Source organism: Lepidochelys olivacea, assembly GCF_965140295.1.
Source record: "Lepidochelys olivacea isolate rLepOli2 genome assembly, chromosome: 25".
NCBI classification, from domain to species: domain Eukaryota; kingdom Metazoa; phylum Chordata; order Testudines; family Cheloniidae; genus Lepidochelys; species Lepidochelys olivacea.
Genome location: NC_140435.1, coordinates 17,075,145 through 17,090,403, shown reverse-complemented (window position 1 = coordinate 17,090,403; position 15,259 = coordinate 17,075,145). Strand labels below are relative to the sequence as shown.

Below are 15,259 nucleotides of genomic sequence, written 5' to 3'. Positions count from 1 at the left end.
AGAACAAGAGGACCCTGTGAGCAGCAATCCTTAGGGAGACACAGGCTGCAGGGTGCCCCATGGCACCGACAGGGGCAGGGCAGTGGGAGCAGGCTTTGGAACGGGAGACAGGTTCCCCCAAGCCAGGACATGGCCAGTCACTCCAGAGCCAAGCCCCTAAACACCACCAGGGTCACAGCAGCCAGCACAGCCTCAAGGCACCTCTGCCTCCATCACCTTTCCCCTGGTGCCAGGGCAGCCTGGACCCCAAGGGCCGTCCCGGCAGAAGGGCCCACAGCTGCCAACACCATTAAGGACTCCAAGGCAAAGGCCAACAGGGAGGCAGGGGGAAGAGGGCTCAGAGCAACCACTCGGCACCCTGGGCCTGGTGGTTGGTGCTAGGGAGGGGAGGGAGACACACGCTCTCACTCCAGAGCGCTCCCTTCTGGCAGGGTGAGGAGTGCCGCTGAGGGGTTGAAGTGCCAATCAGGCCTGGAAAAGAACTTCAGAGCTCCATGAAGGATGGGGGGGCAGGGGTAGCCCAGGGCCAAAGAGGAGGAACAAGACCCTGCCATGCACAAAATCCCTGACTGCCTGCTGTGAAACTCCCCCCCCACCCCCAAAGCAGGGATCCTCCTTCCCTTCAGTGGCTTGTCCCCTGGAGCCACATGGCCCGGCTATTAACCCAGCAGGGACGGAGATTTCGTCATCCTGCTGCCTCCATCCAGGCTGAGCATATTGGGGCCCGGGGGGGGGTGTTCGGGGAGGGAGGGTAGCAGCTCCCCCTTGCAGTGTCCTGGCACTGGAGGCAGGAGCCAGGCTTTCTCCTCACTGATGCTTCTTGATCCCATCCTGGCCGGTGGGAGCAGCTGGCTGGAAGAAGCCAGGGCTGTGGAGACAGCGGTAGGCGAGGAGGTGCGGGCCCAGCGCATAGAGGATGTTGGTGAGGAGGAAAATCCACCAGACCTCCTCTGGGGTGCGGTAGGGGTAGGGGGTGCGGTGGTGCAGGGAGGAGCCCACGTGGGAGAACTGGGCCTGAAATGCACAAGAGGGGCAGGGTGATGGGAGACGCTGCCCACGGCACCTGCCCCATGAGCCCCCTGCCAGCCCCTCCCTCTGCAGTGAGTGGGAAGCCTTGCCCTGGTGGGGCCCCAGCGAAATGACTTGGCTAAGGGGCAGTGAGCGGGTGCCAGAGGACAGTGCTGGCTCCCACCCCTGGGCGCAGGCCCCAGGTTCGAGAGGAAGGCTGAAGGGAAAGCACCTTTGATTCTATTGCACCATGGAGACATAGCCAACAGAACTCATGTCCACAAGACTGTAAGGGCCAGACGCTCCCATCTCAGCTCCAGCAACCTGCCCAAACAACGGGGGCGGCTTCTCACACTGCTCTGCACCCAGCAGCTCCACCGCAAACAACAGGGGCAGGGGCAGATTCTCCATTTAGAGCAACAGGGATTGCTGAGGGCTGATCTCCTTTCAAGTGCTGGTCCCATTCCCCACCCCTGCAGCCCAAGTGTCACAAGAGGGTTAGACCCTGTTATGCATAAATCCAGCAGGGCCAAGAACTAGGGATTAAAGAGGGTAAGCCCCATCCTCATGCACCAGGGCATAAAAGTGCATCAGCAGCTGGGGTCAGGAAGGAATTGCCTTGGGAAGATAATGGTGCACAGCCAGGCACACAATGGGGTTTGTCCCCAGGGGAATCCAGCACTGGTCCCTGTTGGGCCAAGGGGTTTGGGCTAGCCGGCCCCAGGGCTACACTGGGGCAGCCGTGCCCATGCTGATAGCAGGGCTGCATGTTCCCCCATGCCCTATTGATAGCTACACGGGGCGCTGGCTCAAGTCTCTTTCTGTGAAACTAATCCACGTCCGCCATTAACATCCGCTGAGAGAGTAATTATAAGGCTCTGCTCGTTGCCATAGAAACTGCTCCATATGCAAACCCAAGGACGGGGGAATCGTGAGAGGTCAGAACATGCTTGTCCAGGAGCCTAGTGCAGGGGCACTGGCCCAGTGACACACCAGCCCTTTAATGCATTGGCCCTGCACTGCCCGTGGCTCCCGCCTACAGACAGCATTGCTCTTGCTGAACCACGGAGCGGGGCTAGGAGCGGGGCTGACTAGTAGCTAGGTGGCTCGGTGCAGTGGCAGATGCTGCTTGCAGTTCAGAGCCCTGTGCCAGCCCGGAGGAGGGGTGTGAAGGCTGCTGGGACCATGGCCTGAAACCTAGGCCTCCCCCGAGACACGGGCTCAAGGAAAGATCTGGGAAGCTGGCACTGACAGCTGAATCTGCCACTCCATCCCAGTGGTAAGCTTCAGAGCAACCTCCGGCTGTGCTTTGAGCAGAGCGCGATTTCCAGGTGTAAACAGGGGTGACTGTGGTTCCAGAACATCGTGTCCCCAGGCCTGTCCCCTCCTACACCCACAGGGAGACCCGGAGGCAAGAACAGCGCAGAACCCAAGGCAGGAATCAAACGTCCCTGCAACTCCAGACAAAACAAGAGGGATAAGCCTCAGTTTTATCTCGTCCCCCGACTCCAGAGCTGGAGCCCTCGTGTGGCTTAGCAGTGAGGAGAGCCTGGGTTCCCAGCATCTGTGGGACCCCAGTGGACAGGGCTGGACCCACCCCTTGCCCCTCCCCTCGTTTTACAGCGGACCGAGTTAAAGAAAAAAACCACCAGGACACTTGGGTTCTATTCCTAGCTCTGCCGCAGACTGGCTGGGTGGCCTTGGCCCAGTCACCTGCCGCCCCCAACCCCTCCCATCTCCCTCTAAACTGTGAGCACCTGGGGGCAGGGACTGTCTCTCACTCGCCGTTGATGAAGCCCCAGCAGAACGGGGCCCTGTTCTCATCCACAGTCTCTACTGCAATACCCCTACTAACAGGCCCAGGGTCTGCTGCTCCCCAGGGGCTGTGCAACAAATCCCAGCCCCAGCCCCTCGTTACCTGCGCTACGGCCCCAGCAAACACCAGGGCCCAGTCGGGCAGCCATGTGCAGCCAGGCCGCAGGAGCCCATAAATGCCAAGGCAGAAGAACGGGAGGACGTAGAACATGTAGACCAGCATCTGGGAGCAAAGGGAGAGAGGTCAGCACAGGCCTGAGCCAGGGCAAACTGTGAGCACAGGGCAGGGACTGGGAGAAGTAAGGAAGCGAGTCCAAGAACAGAGGTAGGCCTGGACCGGAGCCCTGGATGCAAAACTGCCCTGGGCTTGCAGGAATGCCCAGCAGGATGCTCAAAATCCCAGGCCCCCAGGGACACCTACAAGCAGCCCCAATGTTCCCAGGTAGTTAAAATAAATGAATAAGCAGCACCCTCTCCTAAGGGATTTAGGTGCACAAGTCTATACACTCCAACATCCCATACGGCCCTTTATAGAGCCTCCCCCTGAATCTCTCTGGGCCTGAATTCCCTGCCTGGACAATGGGGATACTGATTCCGCCATTCTCCTACCCTTTGTCCGGCAGCCTCCAAGAACCTGCACGGAGAGCAGCTGGACCCAGTGGGCTCCACACTCACCTGCACTTTGGGGTAGGCGACGGGGTCACGCAGATATGGCTCGTACTGGTAAATGTAGTTGAAGCAGGAATCGGACGGACAGTCCAGGACCACCTGGAGACACAAGCAGAGTGCATGGGAGAGCCATCTCTGATCCCCCCACACCGACCCCTCACCCAGTTGCCCCCAGGAGATACAGAGTGCATGGGACAGCCAGATCTGAGAGCCCACGGCCATTCCCCACCCTCACATCAACCCCAGGCCAAGCTGCCCCTCTGAGATGAGCAGAGTGCATGGGAGATCTGGCCCCTGTCCCTGCCCCTCCCACATGCCCCACTGACTCACAGACTTTAAAGCCAGAAGGGACCACCATGTTCATGTAGTCCAACCTTCTGCACATTGCAGGCCCCAGAACCTCCCCTTCCCTACTTCTCCCCTGTAATAGAGCCCAACCCTCTGGCTGAGTCACCGACTGGCCAGCCCTTACCAGCCCTCTGAAGAACGTGAATGTCGCAGCCACCAGCAGGAACAGGATCAAGCCCAAATCCAGGGGCCGCTGATACAGACTTCTCTGCTGCTCCGCCACAACCTGAACACAAGCAGCCGCTGTGGGTGTCAGGGCCTGGGACGCTGGCCCTTTAAGTGGGAAACTTGAAAGGGCCAAATTTAAAAAGCCAGTTCTCTTTGCCTCCCCCTGGCTGGGCAGAAACCTCGATCCAGGGCCAGCAGCCCCAGGGGCGTCTAGCTCAGGACAGGCAGCGTCTCCTCCCTTTGAAGGGCGGATCCATTCCCAGCCTCAGCACATTCTGCTTTTAAACAGGCAGTGAGTGGCGGGAACCTCCTGCCAGGGCTGCTCTGGAGACTGAGGTTTCCAGAGAGAGGCCTTGCTCCGCGGGAAGGGAGGGGGACGAGGATGGACAGGGCTGCGTTCATCCCCCATTCAGATGCAAAAAACATTTTTTAAATTAAAGTCCCTTAAAAGAATAAAAGGAGGGGGTGGTTCCCCCCGTCCTGAGCCCAGTGAGTTAAGGATAAAGGGCTCTGCAACCGTCCCTAGGCAGGGCAATCAGACATGCCCAGGGCCCTTCTCCCGTCCACGCTGCATTGGACTCACATCTACAGCTCTGCGTGGGCTAGTGCAGTGTTTCTCAAGGACCAGTCCATGGACCGGCACCGGTCCCGGAGGTCTCCCTGACACAGTTTAGGATGGCAGCAAGCCGGTCCCTGGTATCAAAACAGTTGAGAAACACTGGGCTAGAGGCCAGGACCGGAATGGGAGGCACGAGACCTGGGTTCTGTTCAGTGATCCTGGGCCCGTCTTGTCTACTCAGCTTGGAGCAGCCCGGCCTGTCTCTCGCCGGGTCTGTGCAGCGCCTGGCACAACGGGCGCTGGAAGACGCCCCCAGGCCTAGTGGTGCCAAAGCAGCATCTCCGCTCAGCTAGCCAGGGGAGCGGACAAGCCGGAGCGGGTGAGACGCACACCAACCAGCAGAGGGCAGCAGCGCACAGACACATTAACAGGGAGAGAGTTTGGACCCGACACCAAAAGCAACTGCAGTTGTCCTCCTGGCGAAAGGGTGCCAGCCAGCTGTGCCTGCGATGAGGGCTGGGTAAGGGATCGGGGCAATTCCTGCCGGGTTCGCTCATCCACCCCCAGCCTCCAAAACGGGGGTTTTCTCAAACAACGGTGTAAAATACGGGGCTGGAATATGGGAAAAACCAATCAGCGGCTTGAACCCGAACCGAGCCCTTAGCTCGGATGGAGGCCAGTGATGGAGAAGGGGGACCCGGCTCCGAGAACAGCGCCCCAAGGCTTGGTAATGATCCCAAGGGGCCAGGAGCTCAGTGTCCCAGCCCCAATGGAAGATGTCACCTGCAGATTCCCTAGCCACAGGCAGGGGGGTTGGCTCCGCACAGGCCCAGGGCACCCCCTGCCCAGTCACCAACACCCGCATGTTCCTTGCAGGCCACCTGCCCCAGCTGGGGACCCCCAGCCCACCGACCCGCCTACCTTCTCAGCAGTGCAGCAGGGAAGGGATTTTGGCTGGCTGAAGAGTCTCATCCCAGCCCAGATTGGGATCAGGATGTAGGGCACATTGAGCAGAAAGGAGGGGCGGATCTCAGAGCTGTACTTCCCTAAGAGAGAAGAGTCCCCGGTTGTGCGTGGAGCAAGACCAACCCTAGAGACCGGCACCTTTGGTTAACCCCATGGAGAGTACGTAGCAACACCCCACTCCTCCCACATTCCTCCCTGCAACATTCCACCCCTATGGGGTGGGAAAAGGGGGTTACTGCCCCACGCACACCCCAGCTTCTCTGCCACCAAGGGGGCCTGTCTGCCAGTTTTAGTGATGCATGCTGGACTTAAACCTGCAACTCTGGGGTGTGTCCCTGCAGAGGCAGAGCGGAGCAAGGGCAACACGGGAAGGACACAGAGACCAGAGCTCAGAGCGGAGGGTAGCTCCCCAGGGCTTGTTGCTGGCAGGCACCCCATACCTAACATGTTCCCAGGCAGGAAGACAACAACGCTCATCATCAGGGAGCCCAGCCAGTAGAGACCCAGGGTCCTGTAGTTCTTCCTGGGGAGACAGTGGAAATTCAACACCCTCTTGGGGCTCACCCCATCATTCAACCCCTGCTGCATTCATAGGTTTCTTCCCCTCGCCTGCTCTCCGGCGTTAGTGGCAAGGTGGGGTCAGCCCTGCCATGCTCACAGCATGTGGGTTCAGAAGCGCACTCCACCACCCCAGAGCAGCCTCCCCTCCAACAGCCGCTCCTCCCTTGCAGCATCCCAGCACTGGGAAGGGACTGCTACCCTGCCTGGCTTCCCACCACCAGAGCGCCCTGGCTGCAGGCCCCCACCAGCCCGGGAATTCTTCCTCACATTGGCTCCAGGAGCTGCCCATTGCTCACAGGGCTGCTACCAGCTGGGCAGGGCACATCCATGCCCGGAGTTTCCCTCGCCCACCCTGGGCTGCTGCCCTGTACCGACTGAAGCTCCCCACTGTTCCTGCACTAGAATCAAATGATAAGAGGGCTGGAGTTCGGGTCGGTTACTCAGCCCGGCTCTCCATGCCCATGGCCGGAAGGTCCCCTGAGAACAGGCCCACACAGGAGATTCCTGCCGCTTCCAATCCTGGCTGGGACCTTGTGCAAAATACTACTGGACAGCTGACTATGGTTCTCTTAGCGCCCCCCCCTTGCCCCCCTCCCCAGACTGTTCCAGCAAAAAGCAACCCCCACTCTCCTCCACCCACCACTTGGAAGCAGCCATGCAGTGCCCTGCCAGTGAGAAGCCCAGTGAGTGAACAGGAGACCCCAACTGGCTGCAGCCCCAGTCCCCTCTTACCTTTGTGTGATGGCTATGATCATGGCGAGGTAGAGAAGGTAGTGCACAATGCCATCCCAGTAACAGATCATGATGCCGTAAGCCGTGCGTAGGTACGGCTCGCCCTGCCCACCAGAAAGGCATCAAGTCACTTCCCCAGCTGGGCATGACGACGCAGGCTCCAGAGATGGATCCGCTCAGCCCAATGCCCACATGCTCCTGCCCCTATCTGGCTACTCTACCCAGGGACCAGTGCTCCTCCCCGCTCCCTGACGGGCATGGGGAGCTGCCGGTGGCTTAGGAGATGGAGCTGTGCCCCTGTTTAACATACGCACTGAGCTTAAGCCACAGCTCATTTAAAGGAACAAGGGGTCAGATCTCCAACATGGTTGCTTAGACCTCTGCCAATAAGTGCAGCATGGCTTTAAATCCCCTTTGCACCGGGGGAAGTGCCTCCCCGCAGGGGATCAGGCCCATGGTGTTTGTAAGGGAGCAGGGATGGGACGCCACGGGGTCTGGCCAGGGCAGTGTGATGTTCTAGCCTCGCTGGCAGGCATCCCACTGGGAATGGGCAGGTGACGGCAGCCGGGGTGGTACCTCCTTCATGTAGAACTCCATGAAGCCGCTGATGTAGCCATCCTCCTCCAGTGAGATGATCAGGTCGATGACAGAGGTGAAGGAGAACACCGTGAACACTGCAGGTGGGAAGAGAGGGAGGCAGGCTCACCTCTGTAGGGGGCCCCCAGCCACTTCCCTGCCAGGCTGCCCTGGGTCCCCCAAACACACAGGCCTCTCCCCAGCTCAGAGGGGACCTGCAATTGCAGTGACAAGTCCCAGCCTCACCTGTCAGCAGGGGAATTCTCCGCTCCCTAAAGCATAAGGGGCACAAGCCAGGTGGAGCAGGCATGGGGCAGGAGCCACCCACTGTCCGCCCTGCTTGTGGAGCTCAGCCCCGGAACTACCCTCGGTGGGAGGTTCGTTCATTGATTCTTTGGCAATTGAAACCCCGTCCAACCTCACTCCCTTGTTGCAGAGCCCCCCCGCACCCCGCCTCTCGCAGGCATTGCAGCCCTCGCCACGCCCTGCACAAGCTGTCATGCCAGGAGCCAGCGTGTGCCTGCTGATGTGATGTTTTTGCCAGGCAGGCACCTTTCACCAGGGGACTGAGCTGTGCCCTCACCCTGCATGGGCTGCCTGACAGCTGCCACATAGGAGCAGCCTCCAGTCACTGGCAGCCAGGGCTAGATCTGGGCCTGACGTGGGTTCTTCAGTGCCACTACGCATCCCCTGCACCATCCAGAGCCACCGGCACCAGCTCAGACGCGTCTTCAATTCCCCCGAATCTCGCCCACCCACCTGCCACCAACAGAGACACAGGGCTCATCCAACCACATTGGCTTGCTGCCTCTCTTGCCCAGGTAGGTGAAACAGGAGACAGGAGGGGGTCACTAAGCAAGGCCGCCCTGCCGAGACTCACCATAGAAAAGGGGATCCTGGGAACGGCTCCCTTCGCCCAGAAGATACACCATGGAGAACAGAAGCAGCAGCACCAGTACCCCCATCACCGCGATAGCCACTGGGCTGTAATACACGCCGACAAGGGACAGGTCAGACTCTCGCAGTGTGACGCAAGGGGCTGCTGAGGGCAGGGCAACGCCCCTGCCCAGCCTCTGGCCCAATTAACTGCCCCATCTCCTCTTAACGTGGGGATGGAGCCCATCCGAAGAGGAGACTGAAGACAGTGGATGGAGTAAATGGGAGTTTTGCCATTGAGTTCAATGAGACCAGGCTTTCCCCCCGTGCCTCAGTTTCCACCACTCCCCATGACCCTGTTGGCAGAGTGGGTAAGAGGCCACAGCCTGGGGTCTGATCTTGCTCACTCCTGCTGAATTCTGAGGGGTTACTCTAGATAGTGGTGCCTGGACCCCCAATAAAGTACAACTGTCTGGCTGGGATCCCTTGGGCAAACCCACTGGGCGGCAGCTCCCAGCTGGGATCCTGTGGAGCACAGCCTCCTTGGGTGGAGGGAGGGGCCTCTTGTAGCAGAGCAAAGGATCCTCCTGCTGCCTAGGGTTTTGCTTTTGGAAGGGGTGGGGGACAGGAGGGGTTTTGCCAACAGCAGGCTCGATGCAGCAGGGTTCAAAGTACATCCAGTCTACAAGCCGGGGCAGGCCAAAAGCCGAGCCCTCAGGCTGAGCAGAGCACACGGCAGCATCCATGCGGCAGAGCAGGTCCGATCAGATCAGAGCCAGGCAGATTGAGTTCAAACACTTAGGAAGGGCCTGATCCAACATCCCCTGCAGTCAGAGGGAGTCCTGCCTGTCTGCTGACTTTGTGGGGTTGGGCGGGACCCTGGGTGGGGAAATGCCCCCAACATGCAGGGTACTAGGAACAAGCAGAGGTTTACAGTGCTGCAACCCCCATTCACCCATCCAACTTTGCTTTTCTTGGAGCCAGGTCACCCCTTTGCTCCCATGGGTACAGGACAGAGCTCTGCTCGGTGACAAGGGGCTTTGTGATGAATACGAGGCGATTCCATAACTCGGGAGATGAAGGTAGCACTTGGGAAGCAGGAGAAGAGAGAGAACCATAGGTCCATGTCAATTATTATTTATATTATGGTCGCACCTAGAAACCCTAGCCAAGATCAAGGCACTACAGAGACACATGAGGGATGGTTCCTGCCCCAAAGAGCCTACAGTCTAAGTAGACAGGGCAAAGGGTGGGAGGGGAAACTGAGGCAAAAGAAGGGAAATGCCCAAGGTGTGACATAACTGAGCATGGAGGGAAATGACAGGCACTTTCTCCTCCTGAAATTCAGACCCAGCACCCCAGAAGGAGCTGCTTCGAGAAGTCTCCTGCACAAGTACAAAGATAGGGCCTCGTCTCTCAACCGTCCAGGCCATTGTTACAATGGGCAAAATGCCAAAGCAGGGGCCACATGCTGGGTTTTATTCTGAAATGTCATTATAGTTGAAATCATTAAGATTTCCATCTCCCTTCCCAGGTGCGGCACTGCCTTCACACAGGAATATGGATGGCCATGAGCTGATGCACTGTTATCAGAGACCATGTAAACCGATTAGAAAGTGAATCTATAATGAGGGGATAGATACTGCAAATTTGTGCTAGGACAGAGGGAAATCCATCCTGAGCTCTCTTCTGCTCTTCCAAGAAGCAATTTCATTAGCTGTAATAGCTACAAGACCAGCAGAGCTACCCTTTTTGCTTTGTGAGCTATAAAGCCGAAAATATTAAGGCATTTTCCAATAAAGCCTTTCACCCTGTTGCAAAAAAAGAGAAAGCCATTGCTAATCCTGGCATTCAACAGGCGGGGTTAACAGCTTACACTCTGAAAGTATCACCCATCAGCCAGGGAGCTCATCTGCGGCCCACAGACTGCGGGACAGCAGAGAACAGCCTCAATTAAGCAAGGCTGAGGGTCCCCCGGCCCTAGCTCACACAGAGGAGCGGAGGTCAGGCTAAAAACCCGGGGTGTGAACAAGTCTCTGGGTATATTTAATGCAGCCATGCTCCAGTACTGCAAGGGGCGGAGAACAGTCTGTGCCTGGCCTTAAGAAGTAACCCCCAAAATACCAGTGATGGGGGAGATGTGAGTAAGTGCTGTCTAAAGTGCCCCGTAGAGGCTACCCCGCCACTGTCAGTAATTACAATAACACCCACAGGCTCCCAAGAGACCAGGGCCCCGTTGTGCCAGGCGCTGCACAGACAGACTAGGCCCTCGGCCAAAGAGCTCACAATGGCACTAGATAAACACATGCTGTGTCCCCATCTCTGTTCGGGACGGAGATCCTTCCTTTCTCCCACCCTTTGGCTGCCTTGTCTTCATTAGAGGGCAAACTCTTCAGGGCAGGGGTGGCTCTCAGCCTGCCTCTGTGCAGCGCCCGGCATGGTGGGGCCCTGAGCAGACTGGAATACAAATAATAAAGGCAGATTTGCACACGCTTTGTTTCCACCTTTACACTACAGGGAAATCACAGCTAGGTAGATTCCAAGGCCAGAAGGGACCCTTGTGATCACCTGGTCTGACCCGGATAACACAAAGCCAGAGAACTGCCCCCAAACCCCTCCTTCTTTGTTGTTCCCTTGTCTGGGGGGAAAGACTAGAAACAGGTCCTACAGCTGGGCACCCAGTCCTAGGGGCACAGGGACGGGCCCTCGCCAGGCGCCAGGCAAGGGGTTGTTAAGAAGAAAGAGGGAAACTCTCCTGCCCTGGCTTTAAAACTCCCAGCGCCAGGCTGGGGCAAAGGCTTCCCCAGCGATTGCACAAGGCAGGGGACTCAGGCCGGGGCGGCCCCGCAAGCCCGGCAGGCGCAGCCCCAAAGCCTGCGCGCCCCCGGGAGCGCAGCGCAGCGCAGGCCGGGTACTTACTGCGCCAAGGCGGCGATGGAGTTCAGCGCGCAGGACACCGGGAAGGCGGCGAGCGACAAGCCGACGGCTCCCGGGACCGCAGGCAGCTGCATGGCGGAGGGGCCCCGCTGCCAGCCCGCTGCCAGCAGCCTCCCACCCGCGCTCCCCGCTGGGGCCAGAGGGAAGCGGACAAAAGTCCCCCAGAAGCGCCCGGGCCAGTCAGTTGCCCCGAGTCCAACCCAGCCCGCCGCGCATGATCCCCGGCCTCCATGCAAAGGTCGCAGACTTTCGTCCCCCGGGCGACTCTCTCGTGCCCAGCCTGAGTCAACACGGCGCGCTCCCGGGTGGAGCTGCTCGCCCAGAGGCGGAGCCGGAGCCTTTGCCCCGCCTGCCGCTTTGCTTCAGCTCCTCCGCTTTGCAGCGTCTGCCAAGGAAGTTTTCAGAAACAGTAAGATCGAGGCCGGGAGGCTCCTTCCCCCCCTCGGTTAGAGCCAGGCGCTGGGACTCCTGGGTTCGATTCCCACCTCGCCCCCGGTTAGAGCCAGGCGTTGGGACTCCTGGGTTCTATCCGTCCTCGTCCCCCCCGACTCCTTTGGTGACCTTAGACAAGACAAGTCAGCCTGTGTTTCCCCCACCTGGAGCCTGGCCTGCTAGAACATTCACACAGGGCTGCCTGGCAGTTCAGTCCACCTTTGCCCAGTGCTTGAGCAGCGTTGGGAAGACAAGGGCTATCCCAGCAAGAGTCAGCGGGAAAGGACTTGGAAACCTGCCGGCCTCCTTAGCCAGCTCCTGCGACCCCCCCTGCAAAACACAACCCAGGCAGGCACCCGCCACGCCTGGCTCCAACTCACCAGGTGCCCACCCAGCCTCTGCTGCACTCAGAGCCAGCTGGGCTATTCGTTAGTTTCAGACGCAGAGACATTGATATCTGGTTAGCAACTACCCCCAGCCCACCTCCGGCCTGCCCTCGCATCCTGCTGGTAATGGCACCTTCTCCAGTGGCAGATGGAGGAAGCTGCAACACGGATGCCTTCAATAATATTCTTTATCGTCCGGGATGGCAGCAGCATCGCCCCATGCTGTCGGGACCATTGACAAGGAGAAAGGGCTTCACAGCCAAGTGGCCTGAAGTGGTCCTAAGCACTATCATCATCTCACCAAACAGAATCACTCCTACATCTTGGGAGGCGGTGTCTTTTTAGCTGAGGTCTTCATTTCCAAGCTGATCAACTACAGCTCTGAAGAAGAGGCTGGTTGCTGGGCGCCAGTTTCTGTGCCCTGGAAACCCACATTTTCCAGTTAGTCCCCAGAGATTCCATCAGGTCTAAGTTGCTCAGATACAATCGCACAGATATGCCCATTAGAGGCGCTTGCAATGTTGAGAGTCCTGATTTTGCTTACGTAAGATTGTCCTTAGCAAAATAAATGTCCTTACTTAAGTCTGTGGAACTCATTGCCAAAGGATGGTTTTGAGAGAAAGAACCTAGCAAAATTCAAAGAGGGATTGGACGTTTATCTGGTAAGGAGAATAACCAGAGTTAATGGTAGTTAATGCTAATGGAAAGAGTTTTGGAAGGGCGATGAAACCTCATTTATTAGGAGTTAAGCCAATTTCTATTAGGACGCAGGAGAGACCTTTATGGGAGGAAATTACCCCACATCTGCCTACTGCGGGGCTTCTTGCACCATCCTCTGAAGAGAGTGGATACTGGACTAGATGGACCATGAGTTGGATCCAGGCTGGCTATTCTACTTCCTGCTTTCATAATCATGAGGCTGAACATCTGACAGTCCCTCTCTCTCTCTGGCCCCAATTTATTCCTACTCTGACTTCATTGGGTTTATGTCACAAATGCCTCTAGGTTCTTAAAAGGATGCATTTGGGTTCCTGTCTGCTCCCTAAATGCTCTCTCCCATGGAAGTGACAGCCAAGAATATTGCATCTCTTCACCCTTGACATCTTACTGCTTTTGACCCCGATAGTCTGATTACATTCCATTACTCTGTAACTGCTCTAAGTACTTTACTGAGCAACCCAGGCTTCTTGCTGACCTTGAATGAGATAATTCAGCGTTGGTTCAAGAACATAAACCTCCCCCCCGCCCCCCCCCAAAAAAAAGTTAGAAAAAGCCCGCAGGTCAGCATCCTCTGCCAGGGAAACAAAAAGACCTATTTCAGTGGTAATCAGATCACGTTGCCAAGGCAGTATAAGATTGCTCCTTGGTGCACATTGAGAGCTCTGTCCAGTCTCTCTAAGTATCCAGGGCTGCAGTCTCTGCTTCTGTCCCTGGGCAGCTGTTTCCACAGTCTCAACCCATCTATGGTGTTTTCCCTCTACTATGCAGTTTTTCTTCATTTAATCTAATTCATCTTGGGGTTTATAGAGCTCACACCTTATCATTGCAGCATCTGAGCTCCTCACAAACATTAATGAATGCATCCTCATAGCAAGTAATAGCTCTATTGTGCCGATGGGGAAATAAGGCATAGATTCTTAAGGTCACCCAGGGAGGCTATGGCAGGTGCCGAATTGAACCCAGATCTCCTGAGTCCCAAGCCAATGCATTAACTATAAGACCATCCTTCCTCCTTGTTTACTAGCCCCACTACATAGACTGCTTAAGTTTATACACAAAGGGGTCACGCTGGTCTCCTTGACATTCACGTGGAAATGCTGTCCAGAAAGACTAAGATGTACTCCACAAGGTGTTTTGAAAAGCTTGGTGACTGAAGCATTTTCTTCCCATTCATCCTGGAAATCTGTAGCATCCAAACAGCTCAAGAGAAAAAACATCTTCAGATTTTGAGAGAGAGAGAATAAAAAGCCCATGAAAGCAACCACTTTTTACATGCCTTTGAGAGAATTTTAATCAGCAGAGGTAGAGCAGGTATTTCAAGGTCTCTGTTGAGGCAAGGCTCAGTTTCCAGCAAGATTGTGACCTCTCCATTTAACCTCTTTTCAGAAATTGAGAGTCAATGCCAGTTGTCGGGGGAGGGACCTGGTTGAATGGTAGCACGTAGAATGTGCCAGAAACGTTCCAAGAACGAAGTGTTGTTTGTCAGACATTCAAAAAAACAAAGTTGCTGTCATGTGACCTTTCACCTTGCTTCCAAAAGCTTTCCATCTGAGCCATTGTGTCATTCCTTTGCTCCATCACGATTCAGAGTCCACGGATGAATTAGTGGCTGTGCACTTTGCCCTGCACTGTTTCATTGCTTCGTTATGCGGCAGCAGAAGTGGAAGTTACTTTGTATATGCCCCGCGATGACAATTCATCTTATTAAGCAACAATTCAAAGTACAGGCAGTTGTACATGCACTGATTAATAGCAGGGGGCGTGAATACAGCTCTGCCCCACCTCACACATTTGTGGGGTTTTAGCGCTTGTGAAAGGTACCGGATTATCAGCCACAGAGGCCAAAGTCCCATTTGCTCCCACACAAGCACAGAAGCGTAAGCCTCCCCCCAGCACTGCACTATCCGGGACGGAGAGGGGAGTTCGATCTCCCTGGGCCATCCAGTGGTTAAAGTGTGTAACTTTACATTCTGACTGTAAACGCCTCAGGGAAGGCAGTCATTGCCCAGCTCCCACTGGCACGGGACGGGGCATGCATCCTGACTGTGACCACTGGCCGCTCCCACAAGTACTGGACAATAAAGTAAAATAACAAAATGACAGGCACAGACCTTAGGCTCCAAATTTAAGCACACTTTAGAATTACTATTACAAGGAATCTTTTCTGCATTCTAATGATCCACGTGAACATTGAAGTATCAATACATCTATCCCTTGCTTCACATGTCTCTGTCCCCATGCCTTTGGCCATAGCTGCGGTCAGCAGGGAAATCCCTTCTTATAAACTAGAGTGGGTGAATGGCAAGGCATTCTCTGTGTGGGTTCAAGACTCAGGAACGTGCTCTCCTTTGGTTAGGAATAGACCTGGGCACACTAAAAAGAGGCAGTGGTTTGGTAGGATTCAGGGAGAAGACTGAGGACAGGCTTTGAGCTGATAAAGGGACAGAAAGGTGTTTGTGGAGGTCGTGGGCTGAGCTCCCGTTGAATTGATCATTTAATATTGTTA

General features: G+C 56.3%; 1 protein-coding gene across 1 annotated transcript; it reads right to left on the bottom strand.

The window, feature by feature from the left end:
* Positions 1-679: 679 nt before the first annotated feature.
* Positions 680-11,559, bottom strand: TM6SF2 (transmembrane 6 superfamily member 2). Its single transcript, XM_084614461.1, has 10 exons — positions 11,198-11,559; positions 8,283-8,386; positions 7,403-7,500; positions 6,827-6,930; positions 5,974-6,056; positions 5,489-5,613; positions 3,965-4,066; positions 3,499-3,591; positions 2,927-3,046; positions 680-1,014 (listed from the first exon to the last, which is right to left on the bottom strand). Exons 1-10 carry the CDS (start codon positions 11,287-11,289, stop codon positions 808-810), a joined length of 1,128 nt encoding a protein of 375 aa, XP_084470587.1. The 5' UTR covers positions 11,290-11,559; the 3' UTR covers positions 680-807.
* Between the last annotated feature and the right edge of the window lie 3,700 nt (positions 11,560-15,259).

Bases quoted from the DNA above. Each gene is read 5' to 3' on its own strand.
- TM6SF2 (XM_084614461.1), bottom strand. From the start codon at position 11,289: ATGCAGCTGCCTGCGGTCCCGGGAGCCGTCGGCTTGTCGCTCGCCGCC. The intron at 5,614-5,973 runs GTATGGGGTGCC...CTTCTCTCTTAG, and splicing joins CCTGCCTGGGAACATGTTAG to GGAAGTACAGCTCTGAGATC. The intron at 1,015-2,926 runs GTAACGAGGGGC...TGTGCATTTCAG, and splicing joins TTGCTGGGGCCGTAGCGCAG to GCCCAGTTCTCCCACGTGGG.